Source organism: Marmota marmota, unplaced genomic scaffold (assembly GCF_001458135.2).
Source record: "Marmota marmota marmota unplaced genomic scaffold, marMar, whole genome shotgun sequence".
Taxonomy (NCBI): Eukaryota; Metazoa; Chordata; class Mammalia; order Rodentia; family Sciuridae; genus Marmota; species Marmota marmota.
The window spans coordinates 11,973,815-11,996,232 of NW_025999869.1; the positions used below are offsets into that span (position 1 = coordinate 11,973,815).

A 22,418-nucleotide genomic window follows, 5' to 3' on the forward strand; every position below is an offset into this window, starting at 1 on the left:
AGCTCTTGTCTATCATTTGCAAGGCCCTGGGTTTGATGTTCAGCACCATAAGTAAGTATACAAAAATTCATTCATAATCATTTTTTTATTCTACCTTACATGTCTAACTGGCAGACCAAAAATGAGTAGTAGATAAGAGACCTAATATAGATACTGAACTAAAGTAAGTCAAACATTTAGGGAAACTGAGGTTTGCTTGCTTGGGTTTAGGTATCTGTGAAGTTTATGAAAACTTCATCTGGTTTAGGTTTGTTATGAAGCTTCATGGAACTTTATTATCTGGTAAAAATAACAGTTAATAAGAAGTCATATTGAGTTTAACTGTGTCAGGGTGCATACTAAGCATTTTACCTATGTTATACCAATAAAACAGTAATTCTGTGTGGTAGGTCTTAACTAGCAATGTGCTGCAACATTCTTTTCGTGAGTCCAAGCAAACATTGCCAATTCATTAAAACTTTGAACTCCAGTGAAACCTATCTGTAGTTTCTGATAAAATAGATCAATTGTTTTTTAGAAACTGCCTAATTGAGACAAACTGGGATTAAACTAAAAGCCCATCAAAATCTTCAAACTCAGAGGCATAGCTTCATGCCATTTTGCAATTCTTTGCAATTTTCCCATTTGATTGACATTGCAACCAGAAAAATTATACATGAGATGGGATACAGAATGCAGAAGGACTACACTTACAACTGGAGAACTCCAGGGGACAGGAGTGTTCATCCATTGGGAAATTGTGCAACTGTAACTGGCACTCAGCATCAATTGTCAGTCTAAACAGAAAGATATTAAAAATAAATAGAAAGATTTTTTAAATGCACATGAGCATGATTTCTAGAGTGTATCTCACATCCCGATCCATAACACAAAATTATCCATAACACTAAGTGCAGTCAAAAATTAAGAGACTAAATGTGTGTGCAATTTTGCAGACCAAAGCTTAGCCTCTCATTCGCCTCAACTCCATTTATTCAAAATTTGTGATCACTTAAGTTTTGTGTTTTGTTTATTTTTTTATTTTTTATTTTTGCAAATTAATTGCAAACATGAGATTGCTCAGTGAATATATTTAACTTATTTAACAGAACAAACTGTTTTAAGAACTTAAGCTCATTTACTCTTTGCATATAAAAGAATGCTGAGAATTCTCAGATCTTATCTGCTAATTAAAACAGCATGTTCTGTTAGTAAGTGCTTGTCAGCTGTTAGCTTTAAATTGCTATAGGTAAGTTTAAAAATTACTGTGTTTCACAATGGACTTTTATGCATTTTTACAATAAAGCACTATGAATTCATTAAATAGGATGTTAAAAGAGAAGAGGAATATCAAATCATAGCCAATCCATATTGAATACATATACACAAACATATTAGAAAAATGTTTGCCAGTGAGTATGAATTAGTTTGTATCTGGAGGGTCTATTAATGTATACAGACTTTTAGTCTAAAGTCCTAGACTGGGACTCCAGGAGGAAGAAGATTTAAAGGAGCCCAGATGTTTTGACCACCTTTTAAGAACTGTGAATATAATCTACAATTGTATAGGTGGTGGGCTGACAATTTTTAAAGTTTCATATTTATTAATTCTTTTATTTAAATATATATAAAAATCAATGTTTAAGTTGATGTTAATGTTTAAGTTATGTTTTTATAAAAATTATTTTAAATATTTCTCAAATTGCATAACTTTTAATTGGAGAGACTGATCATTCAGTGCTGTAATAGAGCAATTACTAGTCTTTAAATATATTTGAAATTGTCTAAGAAGAGCTGGATAAAGTGAATTGTTTCCTCATTTGATAAATGTGCCTTAATTGCGCTTGAACTTGTCCAAAATCACATAACTAGTGACACAGTTAATATTTGGGCTTAGGTTTATCAGTCTTTAGAGATGGAGGTTTGAATCATTGCAACTCCATAATTACATGTCATTCAAATAAAAGACTGTTTTATTCATAATTGAATTTATTCTTAAATTTGATACTTTATTAGTATTATCTCTCCAAATTAAACCTGAATTATTAAAGTTGAAAATGATACAGACAGATTGCAGATACACAGAAACAGACATATGCATGTGCACATACTCTCACCCCCTGCACACACAGCTCATTATAGATAAGCAACCAGAATAAAATCATTTCTATATATAGACTGGCAATGATGCAAGCCTTAATTGAATCTTATGAGTGACATATTGAGGCAGCTTTTGTAATTAACTATTGTATGATTTCTCAAATTAATAAGTCAAAGAATGAGTATAATGTTATGAGAATGATAAAGAGACTTGAGACAGTGTGACTGACTTCATAGTTCAAAAGTTAGACTAAGTTCTAATTTATTGGACCAGGCTTTGATTTTCACTAGTTTCTAATTCCAGTTATTACCTTATCTTTAATTTAACAAAACCCATGATGAATGAATTTAAAATAGATGCAATGAATTTCCTTTGCAGTTGTAGTCATTTTTCCCTGATTTGATCTAACTCAAAGCCTTTAGGCTTTGGAACTATTTTGAAGTATTCATTTTGTAAATTGAATATTACATAAGGCATAAAAATATGTATCACAAGTGACATTAATCATTTTGAAGTTAGATGTTCTAGGATACTAATATGTAAAAGAATCATATTGTTCCAGTTCTTTTACTGAAAGTATATATAAAAATATTTTAACATCTGCTGTATTTACTATTTATGACTCAATATTAAGCATTTTATGTATTACCCCATTTTCTTTTTATAACAATTCTGTAAGGTAAGAATATTTATCTGTACTTTATAGACAATCTGGAATGAAAGGTACAAGTTTGCACAACTGTAGCAGAGGTGGGGGTGGGGTAGTATAGTGCAGTGACTGCTGGTGGTCACAGTAACTTCCACCAGTTCTCACATAATTCATCTAAATAAAAGTGTAACCTAGTAAAAAACATCTTGCTTACTCTGCACACAAATCTTTGAGATGTCTTCTAGAACCAAGAATCTTTTTATCATATAGGTATCTCCAAGTTCCCATAGATAGAATTTCTGAAGAGTTGCCCAGTTCAAACAGTGAACAAGACAGAGAGCCAGATCAATCTGACTCTTTAGTATATGTACTATTTTACTATTTAATAATGTACTCTCACTAGTGAGGAACTTCAGTGTAATAATATTTTAAATGCCTGTGAGTACAAAGTGAACTAAGATGATGACATAAAGTAATTTACATAGAAAACTTTCCAAATATTATGTAATCCTAAATTCAGAAGATATAAAATGGCTTCTTCAACTCTTCCAAAAGATGCCTAATCCTAAACTAGATAATAAATTATGTCACACAACCTTGGCAATGTCATAGGGAAGAGGGACGGGAGATGGAAGATAATAAATTCTAAGTGCTTGCCATTGTTCAGCTAAAAGAAAAACAATGTGTGGAGGCTCCCACATCAAATCTTCTCCTTCAGCAATGATTTCCTTAGAAATGAGGACATATTCAAACACAAGAAGTGGTGGTCCCCAAGATAACTACTTTAGTTTCTATCTTCTAAATTAGCAGGACTCACATCCAAAACATCAAGAATGGTATAAAAGTCAGAAGATCTCATACAGGTAAGAGACATTTCATACCAGTTGTAAGAAAACAGTGTACTTACAATATTAACAGAAAATTAGTTCTGCCTATGATTAGAACCTTAATGAAGATTATTGATAACAGATAGAAAAACTTGGTGATGTTCTATGCTATTTTCATCAGATACCCCAACCCTCATATGGGCTGGAAATTTTATTTTTTCTTTCATAAAGATAGTGTGGTAGATTTTTGTTATATCCCTAGTGATTACTGGGCTTCTTTTCCAAAAGAATACCTTAGGGTGTAGAGCACTCGACCATCATTCCAAATTCTCAGCATCCTATTAGGAGTGGTTATCCAGTGTGCATCAGCTTTTTTGGAGTTTCTGAAGAAAGTATCTGGGATCCAGATTTTCCCCACCATGTTGCTATTTAATCGGAGGACTTTAATGGTACTGTTAAATTTCAGGCGTCTGTCATACCATGTTTGGGCAAAAAATATATCAATTGTATACTCCTGTTTTAAAGAGAAAGATAGATAACACAGAACATGTTAATATAATAAAATATATTTTGCATATTTTATTCTTGCACATATTGACAATATGAAGGAAAGTACTTGGCTTTGAATACTCCAAGAGAAAGCAAGAGCTTTGTTTACAGGCCATTGCCTCGCTTATCTTTTGCAAGCAGTTTTATATTTTTATTTTTTAAAAAGACGTTTATAAATATATTCTGACAAAAGTTCAGAGCCCTGACATCATTCCTTGCTTCCCATGTCTAGACGACAGAGTTTGCAGTGCCAGCTAATTCTTTGCTGTGGAAAACTGACCCATGCATCATAGTGTGTTTAGCAGCATTCTTTACTTTTATATTCTAGACAGCAGCAGCAACCACTCCACTGCATTGTAACTCCAGCAAGTCGTGACACCAAAAATGACCTCCAGACATCGCCAAATATCTCCTAAGAAACAAAACTTACTAGGTTCAGAATCATTATTGTAGAGTGAAACAAAGTCTAGAATACCCAAACAGTACTAAACTGGAGCTTCAGATAACTCATAATAAAATGGAGATTCTAAGAAATCTAAGGAGTCAGGTCCTGTGAACATGGAAAAAGTGAATGCACATGAAGTTCTTCACACATGCATGGCAGACAGCAAACAATCAATAAAAAGTAACTCATTTTTTTTCACTATTTATTATAGCTGCTTTTGCTTTTTCTAAAGAAGATGAAATTAATGAAATAAAAATCATTTCTAATATTGCACTAATCTCTATCACAAAGCCTATTCTTAAATGCCTATAATGATTCCCCTCAAGCATATGTCACTAAACCAGAAAAATCATTAACTTCAGTCAAAGAAAAACAAAGGTGCTGTGGAATTCAGACCATTAGGCCTGGAGTCACAATACTCAAGTTCCAGTGGGACTGTCACATTTAGTGGAAGTCTTTGTGGAAAACCCTTTACTCCCTGGGCCTCATTTCCCTCATTTTCACAAACCAGCAATCAATTCAATACATGCTTAGGCCCCTCCAGCTCTGTAATGCTATGATGCTGTACTTCTCAACTTTATCACCACCATTGCCACCATCCAGCCCTTAATCACAAGGCTGCTCTCCTTTTATTCTTGTTTTCTTGTTTATTCCATTGGGTACTTATTTGGTGTTAGTCCTCTGGCTAAATACTTTTCATGCAACATCTCATCTAATAAACTACCTATGTGTAAATACAACAAATAATAAACTATTATTACCATAAACTACAGATTGAATTATTTGATATTGGCATCATTCCTAATAATGAATCCTAATTAAGTCTCACAATTTTTTGTAACTTGATTTTAATTATGTCTATGATGGGAAAATTAAAGAAAGTAGAAACAGCTTAGTATTCTTAGACGGTCAGAGATAGGGAAAAAAGTCACCCACATTCCCCAGCCCAGTCCCTAACACTCTGTTTTACCTTAAACACAATGAACCAGGGAAATCATTGATTTGTTAGAGAATATGCACTGCCAGATGTGCTTATTTTACAATATCTACACTGTTTTGTGTCTTTTCCTGTACCAAAATTTTGGATATATTTTGACCAAAATAGAAAACAAACCCCAAAATAAAAAATCCCACAAAAAAATCAAACAGAACTGAAAACATCTGAGTTTTAACACCAGCATTTTAGAAACTATGACCTTGGGTCAGTTCTGGAGACTCTAATTCCTAAACAAAACAAAGATTCTAAGTTTAAATAAACTGCCTACACTGATACCTATAGATTCCCGTTATTAAATATTTAAAATTTATACCAGAAACTAAGGATTTTGAGAATTTTATTTGTAAAAAATGTAACATGTTAAAATGAATGGTTCATGGTGAAGTAAGCAATGGAATTTGTATGGGCTATGCAGGGGTGCCCTATAGTTTCATCACAGAATGTTGTTATTGCTAGCTTGGTAAACACTTTTTAAAATGTGCCAATATCACACTAGATTATATTATTATTTAAATAATATTACATATTATCATAACTTGTTGACCCCATTCTTTATACTATATACTCAGCATACTTTCTCATTTCAGATTTGGGTGGAAAATTTTATTGAAGAACAAAGTTACATTCATTATTATAACTAATGAACTATTTTCTCTGAAAAAGTTTTCTAATTTGATATAAACTCTGTCATCCCCACAACATCGATTTTCTAAAAAATAGTGGAATACTCTATTTTATTTTCTTGTAATTAGCAATTGTCAAGTATACATACAGTAGCTGAATTATAATATTGTAACATTTTATAAAAATTAATTTTCTATTACATTTAATTTTTATAACAAAAAGTCCTCAATATTTACCATCAAATTACAAGAGAAAAAAACAAATCTGAAAGATTTTATTTCTCTTCCAAAATGTTGAACTTAATCTTTGTAAAAAGTTTTTATTGGTGCGTTATAATTATACATAATTAGTTGGATTCATTATGCCAAAATTCACATATGCACATAATGTAATTTGATCAGCCTCATTCCACAGTAACTTAGCTTTCCTTCCCTCCTGGATCCCTCAGATCTCCTTTCTTTACTGATCTCCTTTTTCTCCTTCTTCTTCTTCTTCTTCTTCTTCTTATTATTATTATTATTATTTTTAATTAATGCATTTTCTATATATGGGTTTTTTGTGCTGTATTTTTGCATGTGCATAGCATAATTCTCTTCCCCAGTATTTCCTCATACCCCCTTACTCCCTATCTATCCCTGTCCTTTGTTCTATTATTTTCTCTTCAATTTTTTTTGACATTTCAACCTTCCTCCTTCTTTTTCCTTTCTTTCCCTCCCTTTCTCTAGCTTTCATATATGAAAGAAAATATTCAACTCTTGACTTTCTCAGTCTGACTTATTTCACTTTCTTTCATTATTTATATTTATAAATATGTGTGTGTATGTATATATATATGTATATACATATATATATATATACACGTCATCCCCACAACATCAATTTTCTAAAAAATATGGAATACTCTATATATGTATATGTATATATATATATATATATATATATATATATATATATATATATATATATATATATACACACACATATATTGGTTGTAGATGGACACAATATCTTTATTTTATTTTTATGTGGTGGTGAAGTTTGAACCCAGTGCCTCACGTGTGGTAGGCAAATTGAACCCAGTGCCTCTCGTGTGCTAGGCAAGCACTCTACCACTCAGCCACAACCCCAGCCCTTCACTCTCCTCTTGAGTTGAAATACATATCCTCTTTTCTGTTTGGCTTCCTCCATTTGTGTATTTAGAAATTCAATGAGACCATAACCCATTAAACCTAATCTTCTGTATTGACATGCTCCTTGTTACTTCCATGCTAACGAAATAGACAATTTTAATATGAAACTCACCATATTGATAGCATTCACTGGGCCAATGCTATTAACGTACATGTCTGTGTGAATTAATGTTGGTTTAACTGTAATGAGAAACACAGAGATATATACAGATGGAGAGGTACAAAATTTTATCATTTTAGTCTTTATTTTCTAGAATAGACTCATTTAGCTACACTAGAAGTATTTTATTCACAACTAATTTAGTACCAGTTACTAGTTCAATACCTTTGAATAACAACTATGTTTTCAAAGGAATATCTCCTTTTGTGGATGTAAATGCAATAAAGAAGCATAGTAGAGTTTTGAAACTGATTATCCTTTTGATACTATATAAAAATGGAGAAATCAAAAGATACTGTTCAAAGCTAATTTTCATTTTTTTTCTCTCAGACAGGTTGAGTTTTTCCATCTTACCTTGAAGCTCTGTGATCTACTTTCATATCTTAACCTGACTTTACCCATGTAGAAAATAATTAGTTAGTAACTCAAGGAAAAAAAAACTGCATTAGAAACATGAGGTAGATATAAAGAGCCACCAGTAATATGAATTGTTTTTGAAACATTTCTCCCTGCTGATTCATTTTATGACCACTTTATCCTCACACACCTCTAGCCAACCCCAAATCAATCTCCCTCAGTGAATTATCACATGCTGTAACTACACAGAAAAGATGGGGAAACCATATGGAAGCCCATTATAAACCTATTTATCAGTGAAGACTGGTATAAAAATCTATAATATAATATCCATGACCAAATACGGGTGCTCCATTTTCATTTAGCATTTAATGAACAAAGATTCATAATAGCATTCTGGGCTTTGATTCAACAAAGTACATTTTTTCTCATCTTTATTCATTTTCCCAGAAAAACTATGCCAGACTCCATAGTGGATGGAATTCCTCAGGCATATTGGCATGTGCAGTCTGACCTTCATCTCAGTGATGTTGTTCCTCTACCTCTAGATTCTTGACCAGCCTTGCTCTGGGTAATGATATATAGGCAAAAGTTTATTTGCCAGTTCTAAGCCTAAGCATTAAACATTGCGAGTTTCTCATTTGCTCTATTCTATTGCCTTGAAAAGGATTCTCCTAACTAGTATACTAGTTCCAAGAGTAGAATGAAAGATGCTTAGAGCACCTCTGCCCCATATGAGCAGCCTCAGCCTGGTTTGGGCCAAGTTAGTTTATCCCTGGGTACAGTGTTAAAGAAATGCTTTCTGTTGTTGGCCAAGTAATTTGGTCCTTGTTTGTTACATAGCAGCAGGTTAACCAGTGTATCCTTTCTAATTTTTTCTTATTTTTTTGATAGTATTTCATAAGAAGTTGTCACTATTTTTTTACAGCTTTTGTCCCGAATAACTAAGAAAATTTGAATTTCTGGTCCTCAAGCTTCACTTGAAAATCATTTTTTTTTTCATGTAGAACTGATCAATACCCTTCCGACCCAGTCATGAATGCTATTTACATTCTCTATTTTTTATAACATAGAAGTATAATTTAAAATTTTCTGGCTCTTGAAATATGTCCTTGCTTTTCTTCTGATAAGGTGGACACATTCAGGTGGTCCTCTCAGAGAGGCTTCATCATACCTCCTATGTCAGGCCGAAGTTTGTTGTCATATCCTTCCAGCAGGTTGTTTAAGATGACAGTGACATCGCCTTCAGGAACTTTAGGGGTCAAGACCCAGGTTTTGTTAGAAGCATAGTCTTCATAGTCGTCATCGGATTTTTGACTGGTAAAGCTAAGTAAAAAAAAAATATTGGTCAAGAAACAAATTACGTGTGAGTTGACTTTTACCAAAAAATACTGATGGTGAAGGAAAAATGAAGCAAGTTTACAGGAATGTGGAAAACAAACGAAAAAAAAATATCCACCTGATGTTGACTCCAACTGATCAAACTGTACAGATGGGGATTAAAATATATTAAAGCATCTCTCCAGTTTTCCAGGGTGCTCTGCCCTACCATCTATAAATACACCATGAGTTATCATTTATTTCTGCCTTTCCCATGTTTGACGTTCTTCCTACCCACCTGCCCAGCCTCAGGAAGGACTTATTAAAAAAAAATTGTGAATGGGATGCTTAAATTATCATAATGTAGTCTAAGAATTCAAGCACAATGTCTACTTCCTCCTCTTTTAGAAGGAACCTATTCATGAAAGTAAGAGAGTGATAATTAGATCCACTCCCACAGACCGCCAGACATTCTCCCCTCTCAATTGAACTACTAGGGAGAACTTTGTCTTGCTGTGTCTTCTGCCCCCAGGATGTGTGCATTTGTATTTCCCCTCCTTGCTTGTACTGAAGGCACGGGAAGTTCATTCATCTTTGATTGTTAAGAACCTGGCACTATGAAGAAAAAATGCAGTTGCAGACTTTAAGTCACCATTAATTTCTGCAAACATTTCTGAGCTGGAATTTCAGACAGTGGTTGATGTAGTGCAATCATATAAATACACACCTGTTTTGACTGATAGTCATATACTATTCGTGTAATTCAGTCTTAAATGACTAAAATCTGACAGAACTCCCGCAACCCTGCGTCACACACATACACACTTGAGATAGAAGCTAAGTGTGGATTTGGAAGGTGAGTGGACTTCCCAGAGCTTACTTCTTCCCCTGCCCTAAGTTCCAACACCCACCTCTGCCACACATAAGATGATTATATTTGTCTGATCTAGGAAAAATAGGAACACTTGTAAAAGCTGACATTTTTGTTTTTAGGAGCACTCAGTGAATATTTTTTGGACAAAATTTAAAAAGAAAAAAATACAAAATTTCCCACCCTATATCCAATTTCAGTTTATATTCCTGAATATGTGGATATGTGGTCTAGAGTAGGTTTTTTTTAATGTCAGATATCAAATTGCCACATTACCCTGAATACCTATATTCTCAAACCATATTTGTTATCTTTTCTCAATCACCCACAGTTTTAAAACATTCACACACACACAATATTTAGATTAATAAATATTGGAGAAAATGGTGATTATGTGAATAATGTGGCTTGAGGATAAGGACTGAAGATGAAATTTTTAGAGCAATCACTAGTATATCTCAATTTATTAAGCAAGTACTGTAACCTCCTCTTTCATTGTGTTTTAAAGTTTTAGGAAGCATTATAAAAATACATGTACAAAAAGCCTAAAATAGTCAGCATTTACATCTTACACTTCAGCGAGCGCAGAAACTTTAAACAAGCATTAATTTCATAGTGTCCATAGTGGGTAGGATGGGCTGGGCAATGTTTCAACCAGCTCTCAAAGAGGAAGGCCTCTTGTGGGCATTGAGACCAGTCCTCTGCTAGGAAATCCCCTCTAAGGGCTCAATTCTTCATTTTTCCAGGGCATTGTTAAATTCTGTGTAATAGAACTATAATCCTGTGACCCAAATCTTACTAGCATAGGGGAGGAACAGCTCTCTGGCAAAGAAAATTTTAAGTTCTTTTAACTCAGAGGCCCATCTGCTGTCACCATGGTCTGCTTTCTGGATTCATTCATATGTCTGTCACTTACTGTTTAATGACCTGAGACAAGTTACTTTAGCCTTAATAAGCCTCAAAACTCTCATTTTTTAAAATGTAGGAAATACTAGTATTCAGCTCATAGTCTTTTGTAAGATTAAGATAATGCTTATTAAGTATGTAGCACAACGCCTGACACAGCAATTAGGCCCAATATCACTGTCATTATAGAGTGACCACTGCTGATTCATAACAACAGCTCTCGAATCTGATTCTAAAGATGCTACTTCAAGGCTTTTGTATAATATGGTTCAGAAGAACTAAAAACAGATGTTTTTCAGGAAGAAAAATAATGAGCCACTGTATTATAAATAAATGAGGTTTTTCTTCTCTAAGGCTCTCTCTCAGCTGAGAGCTAAATTAATGGGACTGGTGCGTAATCTGGAATTAGTTCCTAATTTGTCTTTAAAAAAATATGATCCTTTTTCAAGGCTGGCTGTTTCTTTCTCTGGCCTCTGCTGGAGGTAAGAACCCCTGTGTTCACAGGTGGGCTATCTGGGGATAATGACCATTAGGTGAGACATTCTGGGGTATTGTCAACTCCTTGAGGATGTCCCAGAAGAAAGAGACTAACAATGACTCAGGTCCATTTGACCCTTGTGTGGGATGAGAGTAAATACACATTTGAACTTCTAGCAAAAGGCACTTCTTTAAATGCAACAGCATTTAGAGATTATTACTCCTCCTGGTGCCCTTTAGTTTAAAATGATATTCTTAAAGAGGGAAAGAAGTGAAATTGAAATTACTCTCAAATTAAAAAAACATAATACAGAAAGGTTTTATTTTTGGTCATCTGAGTGATAATGTCTGAGTGTCAGTGCCAAGAAAAGCTTTTGGGCTTCTCATTTCTTGAAAGTTTCAAAACATTGTTACAAAGCCATCTGTCCAGAAGACTTGGACCACCAGCAACAGTATCCCCTGGGAGCTTTGTAGAAATGCAGAACCCTGGGATCCACCCAGATGCTCAAATCAGAATCTTTATTTTAACAAATTGTAGAAGAGATTCATATACATATTAAATATGAGAGGGTTAGTCCTAGTGTATGTGTGCATGTGTGTGTGTGCATATGCGTGCTAGAATGAACTTTTAAAAATAGATTCCCAGATTCCTATCATAAAGGGTTATTTAAATCTGAGTCTCTATGTTGTAAATTGGATTATTCATTTTTTTATTTCTGTCTTTACAGTTTCACATATGATTATAAACATGAACTCATCTTCAAACTGATAAAACATTTTATCTAGGATTAAAAGAGGTGTATAAGAAGACAAAACTTGATTGACATTGTTCATTGAGAATTCTTACAATTACATAGAAGATTCTGACTCTAAATTTTGGTACAGCTTGTGAATGTTTGTCACTGAGAAGATTAATCACACATTTTTCTGGAATTTTTACATTTTCATCTAAGGATTTCATATTCCCATAGACTTAATATAGCTTTAAGTTTGATAGGGGGAAAAGCCTAATTATTACACTCTTAAGATAGTAAAACTGAAAAAAAATTGATAAGAAATAAGTACAGTTGTCTTTTTATTGATATATCTTTAAATTCGTTGATATTACATGCATCACAAAGACAATGTGTACCTTTCTGTAACATACATAGATGAGATCATTGAATTAAAAAAGTAAACAAAAGCTCATTTAGTTTTACACTTCAAGTATTTTTAAATACCTAGTGTTTCACTCTTTCATAACACTAATTTCACCACTGTATTATTGATATGATTTTGGTTAACATTTATTTTACAGATATAGTGAATCATATGCACAGTATTTTTAAATGTCAATCTATATCTCCCAAGATATATGTTCCATAAAATGATAAATTTTAATCTTTTCTTTGAAAATATTTCTGTACATTTTGGCTTTTTGCTCCATTAATGTACCCTTTAAATTTTGAATACCCCCTGCTTATATCTCATAAATCTCCACTCTTTGCTTTAGCCACATTCCAGGGGTGTCCCCTGCTCCTCAGGCTCCTTGTGAGGCTATCTCATAGGAATTCCACACTCCAAAGCATCATTAACAAGGAAGATCTTCCTCCTCATACTGGCATGCTACCCTGGAGTTCCAGAAATCAGGCCCAACTGCATGGCTTTGTATATGCCGTCCTCTGCCTACAGTCCTCGCTTAATTCCCCCCTCTACCTAATATTTGCCATAGCTTATTTCACCTTTTAAATTTCAATCCAAACATCATCTTCTCACCCTGGCCATGCCTGGATGACTTTTCTACATTAGTTGCTATCTGCACTTTTTATATGCTATGAACAGGAAATTGATGGCTTCATAGTACTGATAACAATCTGCATTTTTTTACTTTGCCTATTAATTGTCTCCATTACTAAACTATAAAATTCCTTGAGCATGTGTTTAATCAAAATTTGTAGAAATCATCATTTTTTTTCTGGATAACTCATTTTCCCAGAGAAATAATAGCACCAAAATAACTGTTGTTAAATATTCATTGAGTTATAGAAGTAACTTGAGGGTTTAAATACTTCTCTGATTTAATCCTTAAAATACTGATATTCCTATAATTATCCTCCTATTGAGGATAAATATACACAATTATAGTTACCAGTAGACGCTTGATATGCCAAAACAAAACATGTAACCATTATGCTAAAAGGCTTTGAAAAGAAATTGGGACCAAAGAGTCTGTTACTATGCATTCATCAAACAATAAAATCATACAAAATAAATGATTTCACCAGCTCATCTTCCCACAGGAGAATAAATTAGTTTATATCAGAGCCCAATAAAAGATACAGCACCTTCAGCACCAAGTTAGTGATATTTAGGTTTCATAAACTAGCCTTCGCAGATACCAATGATTGGATCTTCCCATGGTGAGGAATAACAGCAAAGCTTGAAATTTAACTTAATGGATGGGATAAGCTGCCTCATTTGAACTTCTCCTGTATTTGGAAAGCAATACTTGAGCAGGAGCATGGCTGACATATAAGTCAGGTCATTTTGAAAGATGCCCTCCAGCCTGTGCAGGAGGAGAACTTTAGAAAGTGAAGTCACAAGTAGAATAAGGAAGTTTGCATCATCAGACAGCATAGAGAACTTTGCATCTGAAGATGAGATGCAGACATCACTGTGTACTTCCAGGAGAACCAGGAGTCTTAAAAGATATTGTGACAATACAATGATCTTGACATATCATACATTTGATTCAAATGGAGTATGAATTCTTATTTTTCCACGTGTATAGATTGCAGGATCACATTGGTTATACAGCCACGTTTATACATACAGCAATTAAAAAAAATATTGTGATGTTCCAGTTCCAACAGAACTGGAATACCAGTTGTTGTTGTTTTTTTTTTTTTTTTTTCTATAGAACACTTCAGGGGTAGAGGGCATTCTGTATTTCTCAGTAACAACCTGTCAGTGACCTATAAAGGACCTATTGAGGGGGCTGTTCCTCAATGCAGCAGGGTGTGCACATGAATGTGAATGTTCACACAGGAGAGTGAAACTTTCTGAAAGTAAATTTCCATACTTGGAATGACTTCCTTATCTCTCACCAAGTTCTATTCTTTGACATTAGTCTAACACCTTTTGATACATGTGTCTATTTGACTGAATCAATTATCAGAGATATAAATTCCAGTATGTAAAATTCAAACTTTATTTTATTAATAGTCATTAATGACTCACATAAAATAAATGTCTGTGACTTTTTAAAAAGTTTTTTTTTTTTGCAGTGCTGAAGATCACACCTAGCACTGGTAAATGCTAGGCAAACACTCTATCACTAAACTGCATCCCCAGACCTGTCTGTCAGGATAAATTTTGATTGCAAGTTTCAGGAACATCTAAACCAAATTGGGAAGCCTTGGCACATCTAATTACAAAAACTGAGGTAAGATGGGCTTTAGCGTGCCTATTTACTCAAAAACTCAGATTTGTTCTCTCTCCTCCTCCATTCTCCATGGCATCAGCTTCGTTCCAAACTTTACTTGACCATGTGGTCCTAAGTTGCTGGTGAAGACTCTGCATCACTATGATTCCTTGCTTATACTAATGAAGCAGAGATAAACTTTTCCAAGAGATCTCTCCAAAAGAGTGAGATCCTTGTTGTTTAAAGACCCTCAAAAATTCTCGTTTTATGTATCACTAGCCTGGAAGGAATCATATATAGAAAACTAGTATCCATAACTAGAGAATGAGGATATGCTGTATATTTTAGTTTCTCTCTTACCATTAATATCAAAGTGAGAATAGAGCTTCCCCCAAAGTGTGCTGGCTTCACAGATACCACATGAAAATTGGGGCATTTGAGAAGGTTATGAGAAAAAAATGTGGAGAAGGAAAACACAGTGGTCACTGAGGAGATAAGGATATGATAGGGGGAAAAATCATCCCTGTGAGGTCATGTTCTAGTAAGTTCATTTTCTTTAGTTCCCTTATTATTTATTGTTGTTGTTCTTTTGTTTTAACATTTCTCAAAGAAAAATGGGAGGTTATGGTGTGGCTAGGACTAATATACTGCTGGAAGAAAATTATTGAGGCATTATCTGATAATGTTAACATCTATATATATATAATAGCCCCCAAATCCCATTCCTGGATTTATTCTGAAAATGCATGCTTATACATATCTACTGAATAACGTGTATAAGAAAGTTCAAAGTTGCATTATTGTCTTAGTACTTGACACAAATGGATATGGCCCAGATAAACAGTAGAATGTAAGAATAAAATATTACATATTTACATAATTAAATATTATACATCAGTAGATATCTATTTATGAATTATGAATTATTGAATTCATAAATCATAATTATGAATTATTGTTACATATAGCAAAAATGAATTCAAGAAATAAAAAATATGAGCAAAAGATACTGTGCATTCATTCATATATATACAAATATGTTATATTCCTGTTTATATAGAATTTACTGACAGGAAAGAATTAAGATGCTCAAAGAAAGGACAGCAGTTACTGTGAAGTCAGAGAAAGAGTACAGAAACTGGGAAAATAATGAGGACTTTTCTAAGGTGTTGGCAATATTTAATTTCCACTCTCAGTTGGTGGTTATATTAGTTTTTATTTTAATATGTGATAACTCATTGAGCTGAATTTGTCTTATGCACTTTTATATATTTTTACTTCCCCAAAGAAAAAACAAAGGTTAAAATAATTAGATTTAAATGTCAAGGTTAGAAGCAGAACATTAGGCCCCTCCAGACAAGAGCTACTTTTATGTTCAACAGTGTTGTTTTTTTTTTTTCCCCAAAGCTTGCAAATACCTGGCACCTGCTAATATGCCCAACAAATACTTTTCAAAATATTTACTGAATCAATGAGAGTATGGGTTATTTTTAAAGAAGACTGAATGTTTGTGAAAATTAGTAAAATTCATCCCCTCTTTTTATATATGTGTCTATGGAACAATTGTAGCTAACACTCAGATGAGGAGCCTCTAGAACATGCAATTGCATAAAATCCTCTGTCTTCATTAAATGCTATTGATTCTCTTCATGTGAAAACTTAAATGACATACACTGAAAATATTTTTTGGATTAAAATGAAGTAAGTCAAGGCTAACCCATGAAATGTTTTCTGAAGTCATCTGAACTATCTATGGCTTTTGAACAGAATATATATATATAAAAGATTGGATGGTAAATTGCAGTTAGAAAGAAACATCAATGGGTAATTATTAAACTGTAGTATATCCTATTTATCTTTTTATAAAGAACTTTAATGTGGTTATTTACAAAAAATAATGAATATAATATTTTCAATTTTTCACTTGTACACCCTTTTCAATGAAATAGACGCTATAGGGACTTTGTTGCATTCAACACGATTTCATAACCTGTAAATGGGGTGGGTCATCCTGCACACTCTACACTAATGTGTAATTTTAAAAGCCTAAAGTGGGCTTTGTTTGTTTTGACTTTAATTAACTGTATCATGAAGTAGGTCCATAAGTGTGTGGGTCTCAGGCAGTATCATTTTTCCTATAAGAAGGCAGATCTTACCAACTGCACTTATATTGTATTTGGACTATAATGAAAACACGGTCACATGCTCAGCCAATGTGGGGGGTGCCTCTCCCTCACTCCAGAGACACAACTGGATTCTGCATTTCCTGCAATGTTCCAACTATAGAAGTTCAAGATCAATTTTAACCCCCAAAGATATGCAAACCTTAAAAGTTAATGCCAGAGAAGGATATAATGATTTACCAACAAGAAATAGTTCAAGAAGGAAATACTTTGCATTTCTTCATCTGTATGATGCATATCAGGCATTTAGAAGGCACAATGTCCAGCACACACTTAATGTTTAAACAGGGTACAGAACAATCATTCTTAACCCTGGCTCCATGTTAAAACTACCTGAAGGTCCTCATGAAAACGTCAATGCTGAAGGTCACCCTCTTAAAATACTAATGTAATTGGTCTAGGATGACACCAAGACACTGGATTCAACTAATTCTGAGAAAAGAATTAAGAGCTACTGAGAGAGTATATGACATAGCCCTTTGAATTTCCAATCTTTCTTTCCTTAGAATAAATAATCACTTTGGGAAACTGTTCTTAGGTAATTTAGATGTAACTTACTATAGTGTTTCAAGGTATACTGGAAATGCAAAATACCCTCATTCTCAATATTTATGTCCTGTTAAGTAGCTGTATTTGTCTCATTAAAAAATTGGGACACCTGCCACTAGAACACAAGACAATTCCAAGTGTCACATAGATCATTTTAAGTGTTGTCATAGGCATTAATTACCAAAACATGGCATACGCAAGCTCTCAGAATTTAGCAACAACAAGAAATATATATATATATATATATATATATATATATAGACACATAATTACAAAGTTTTTTCTTTTTAACTTTTTTTCAACATATCTTATGATATTGAGGTAAAAGTCTCAGATTATCTGCAATTAATCTTTAGCCACTACCCTTGATTTGCTAATCTAATTTTTTTAAAGAGAGAGAGAGAGAGAGAGAGAGAGAGAGAGAGAATTTTTTAATATTTATTTTTTAGTTTTCGGTGAACACAACATCTTTGTTTGTATGTGGTGCTGAGGACAGAACCTGGGCTGCACGCATGCCAGGTGAGCATGCTACCATTTGAGCCACATCCCCAGCCCAACTAATCTAATTTTTGAAGAGATCAATAGCATATGGTAAACAAAAGTATCTTATAAAAAACTTGATAGCATTGTTTTGGTTTTATTGACTTTACTTTGCAGTTTCTTTCATTAGGAAAAAATGTCGCTAAATTTACAGATTTGTTTGTTTGTTTTGACTTTTATTAACTGTATCAAATAAAATAATTATATTAAAATATATAGTACTTTATTTTATGAAAAATATTCAGTAAATAAATGGCCATGTATCACGTAGATGTTGTAAAAATCCATAAAGGCAGTTAAATTTGGGAAATGATGCCTTACAGATTTAGATTTCCTAATCCTTAGCTAATCAGCTTATATTTGAGACTCTTTTATGCAGGAAACAGTTGCAGATGGAAAGAAGCACAAAGTACTATGCTGATATCAAAACACCTCCCATCTATTTAAGGAGACAAACAAATACCTGAACAGCTAGAAAAAGGCACACTTAAATAACAAGGCAAGACAATAATAAAACATTCTCATGTGACAGAGCATGACTAATCTGTCTGTCAGCACCTCCAACTTGACACAAGTTTACATCTATCAAAGTGCCTCTGTATTCACTTCCAAATTGCAATTTCTGTAAGAAAGACATTTTTTTCTAGAATACAAATTATTTTAAGGAACTAAAAAAACTTTTGCTTTCTTTTCTAATAAAAAAAGGTCATATATATATCATGCACAGACATATAAATATTTGTACAGGGCCCACAAACACAGCATACAACCTCTGTGCACTTTCAAATGGTATATGAACAGAAGATTAAACTTTTCTAGATCTTGGATTGTTTAAAGGTCACTAAGAGTAAGTGGATGAGAATGAAAGTCAGTTCTAATTCATATAATACCTGAGTGTTTTCAGATGCATAGTCAAGTGTATCAAATTCAGTTGTATTGAAAAAGTGTTGAAAATTTGTATTGCTGTTTTATCTTCTACAGTGCAGTAACAGAAAATGAAAATTTCCAATTTTTACCTTATGTCCAGATGTCTGGAGCCATGGAGCTAATTTGTTCAGGTAACTGTATACACTTTCACTTTCAAGCGGGAATTTTATCAACCTGTTTACATACATCTGAGTGGCTATGATTCCAAGAATATTTCTTTCTCTTCTTGACTCTTTCTTTTCCAAAATTACGATATACCTTTGATCTTTAAGTTCAAGTCATAAAAATTCAAGGTCCATTCTTGTGGCCAAAGCCAATTCTAGAAGACTACCTTAAGTTTAAATTATTTGACTATTGATAAATTATTTTCTCAAAGTCAAGGTTTTATTGCTCACTTTTAAAAGTTAATGAGGTTTGTCTAAATTTATTTTTCTGTTTTGTTGCTAGCAATGTTTCTCTTCTTTAGTTTCTCTCCTCCATTAAATAGTCTATTTTATATTCATATAACATAAATTTATACAACTAGGAATAATAAATAATCCAGATAACAGAAATTTTATGTTCATCCACTCATTTAGTCACAGATTTCCAATGAGCTAAGCAGTAGTTTTAGCACCCGGAACTATTGATTTTTTAAAAAAGTTCTTTATTGAGAATGAGCACCAATTAGTGCTTTCTGAATACATTTGGAAAGTCCAAATGACTTTTGTTGCAAGAATTCTGGAATAATGTTAAAAAAGAGAAAAAAAAATTTAAAAAGTCCTAGTGAAATTTGAAAGAATTCTAACTTCATCAACTTCATCTCAAGTTTAAACACGTTTTAAGTAAGCACTTTAGTTTCATATAATAGAAAAGGGATATTTGCATCTCTTACAGATTTCCAAACTTATATCCTTTATTATATAATGTGGCTAGAAAACTTGAATCATTCAGAATTTGCATTATGGAAAAGAGAGTTTCAAATAACAAGGTAAATTCAAATAAGTTTCAAATAACAAGTTTCAAATAACAAGTTTTAAATAACAAGGTAACTTCCTGTTTTTATTGGTTATTATTTTTAAAACATTTAGAAAGCCTGAAATCCTAGTGCACAGATTATAAAATGAGGTCCCAATGGAATCCATGTTCTTCCCTTCCATCTTTCTTGTTATTATTTTCTCTCTGTTTCCACAATCCTCAGGTAGTCAAGTGTATCAAATTCAGTTGTACATAATACCTGTACATAATTCCTCAGGTACATAATACCTGTAATATCAAAGCAGAATACATAAATTTGAAAGGTTCATGACCGGACTGGGGCTGTGGCTCAGTGGTAGAGTGCTTGCCTAGGACGTGTGAAGCACTGGGTTGGATCCTCAGCACCACATAAAAATAAGTAAATAAAATAAATGTATTGTGTCCATCTACAACTAAAATTTTTTTAAAGCTCATGACTAACACAATTATATATATTCTCCAATAAAATAGAAGAAGTTTCTATTTCACCTAGGAAACTTAATGTGTTCATTTTTGTAAGCATTCCTAAAAAAATAATTTTAGCTAAAGAAATCACTGCTTTTGAAAAGCTATTATTCTGGGACATAAGTTTTTAATTATCCCATGTAAATATTTAGAAATGGGGTTGATGAGTAATACATTAGGTGTTTGATTTTTACCTTATAAAAGTTATCAAATTGTTCTCCAGGATAACTATATTGTTTTTTTTTTTCCCACTAGCAATGTATGAGGGCCACAATTGTCCACATTCCTACTAACACTAGATCTTTCCGGTAGTGTTTTTATTTTATTCAGTCTAATGGGTTCGTAGTGATATCATATTATAGTATTAATTTGAATTTGCCTGATGACTAATGGCTCCGAATGTTAAACTGTTTTATGTGTTTATTTGTTACCTCAATAACGTAGATGAATCTTTAAGGTGAACTGTATGATACTATTTATCTGGTATTCTTGAAAGAACAATATTCAGTGATGAACACCAGGTTGGTTATTGCAAGGAGTTGAAGGTGGGGAGAAGTTGTGAGTGAAAAGGAGTTGGGTGAGGGAGTTTATTTTAGAGGGGAGCTAGCATTCATATAGGTGTACCCCAGAAATATCTTTTACTATAAGATACTTCTGAAATTTTCTGATATTAAATATGAAATAATGAAGCCTATTTTTTTAAATTTCCTGAGGAAAGGGAAAATTTTGTTACTTAAATTGTACTATGGTTTCTTGTTAATTTGACACATATTTTACTTTTTTGATTTTTTTTTAAATTGTACCTGGCATTTTACTTTCCTCAGTAATTCTGGACACATATTAAATCAGCAAGAAAATTTATAGGCATGAATAAGTGTACTTTTATTAATTCTGCCTATGTGAATCCTTACATTTTTTAATCAATCAATTTATGGAAAAATTTGTTAATTTTTTGGAATATAGAGATAGTTTTTGCCATTTAACTCTCCAAATCTAAATCTATATAAACACATTTGTTCAATCTAGTGCAAAAATTTCATAACTGCCATAAAATAATTATTATTTTTAAAAGATAGGTATAATAATAGAATTGATAAGTGATTCTATGTCTCTCTTGGATGTAGGATGACACTAGATCCCGAGAAAGCTAAAAGTCAATAATTGAGTTATGTTGTCAGGCACCTGAAGATCAGAAGAAAAACTGCAGCCCTCACCATTTCTAATCACGTAGAAACACTTCTTCCTTAAAGACACGGGTGGTATGTATATATGAAGTAATTCCCCTGACCCACACCCTACCTGAAATACGATTCAAACGTTTTACTGTGGCTTCCAGGCCATCTGTTAGCAATAGCTTCTTGTTGGCAAATCCAGGGAATTGCCATCCCTGGTTCCTGTCCTTGAGTCATCTGGACCTTCATTCACGTCCCAAATTACACAAGACTCTTCTTCCTTTCAGGGTCCTGCACCTGCTATTCCCTGCCATCATTCTCATCCTAAGGGTGATAGCTGGCTTCTTTTCAACACCTTACAGTCTCAACTTCTCTTTTTTTAATTTTTTTAGAAATTACTTCTGTTTTTATCCATTATTGATAATGCCCTTTCTTGACATCCTATGTAAAGTAAAATTCCCTGGATTTTCTTCATAACATCACATCTTAGTTATTTGTTCGACACTTACCCAAATTTAAGTTATTTTTTGTTGTTTATTGTTCACTGTTTGCCTGCCCCCACTTTTTAGGGCACATGAGGATAAAGATATTTGTCTGTCTCCTTGTTTTATCCCCAGGATAAAACAGGCCAACAAAGCATTAGGAATTCAGTTAACAGTTATTGAAGGCAGGAAAAGATTTGTCTATCTCTCTCTCTCTCTCTCTCTCTCTCTCTATATATATATATATAT

At 33.2% G+C, this 22,418-nt stretch overlaps 1 protein-coding gene across 2 annotated transcripts in view; it reads right to left on the minus strand.

The window, feature by feature from the left end:
* Gabrg2 (gamma-aminobutyric acid type A receptor subunit gamma2) overlaps nucleotides 1–22,418 on the minus strand; it is an 86,888-nt gene that overhangs the window by 50,243 nt on the left and 14,227 nt on the right. For both annotated transcript variants that reach the window (XM_015492802.2, XM_015492801.2), the window contains exons 2-5: nucleotides 9,053–9,204; nucleotides 7,474–7,541; nucleotides 3,850–4,070; nucleotides 694–776 (exon numbers count right to left, since the gene is read on the minus strand). In XM_015492802.2, the coding sequence (XP_015348288.1) occupies nucleotides 694–776; nucleotides 3,850–4,070; nucleotides 7,474–7,541; nucleotides 9,053–9,204 (524 nt within the window). The remainder of the gene's footprint in view (nucleotides 1–693; nucleotides 777–3,849; nucleotides 4,071–7,473; nucleotides 7,542–9,052; nucleotides 9,205–22,418) is intronic.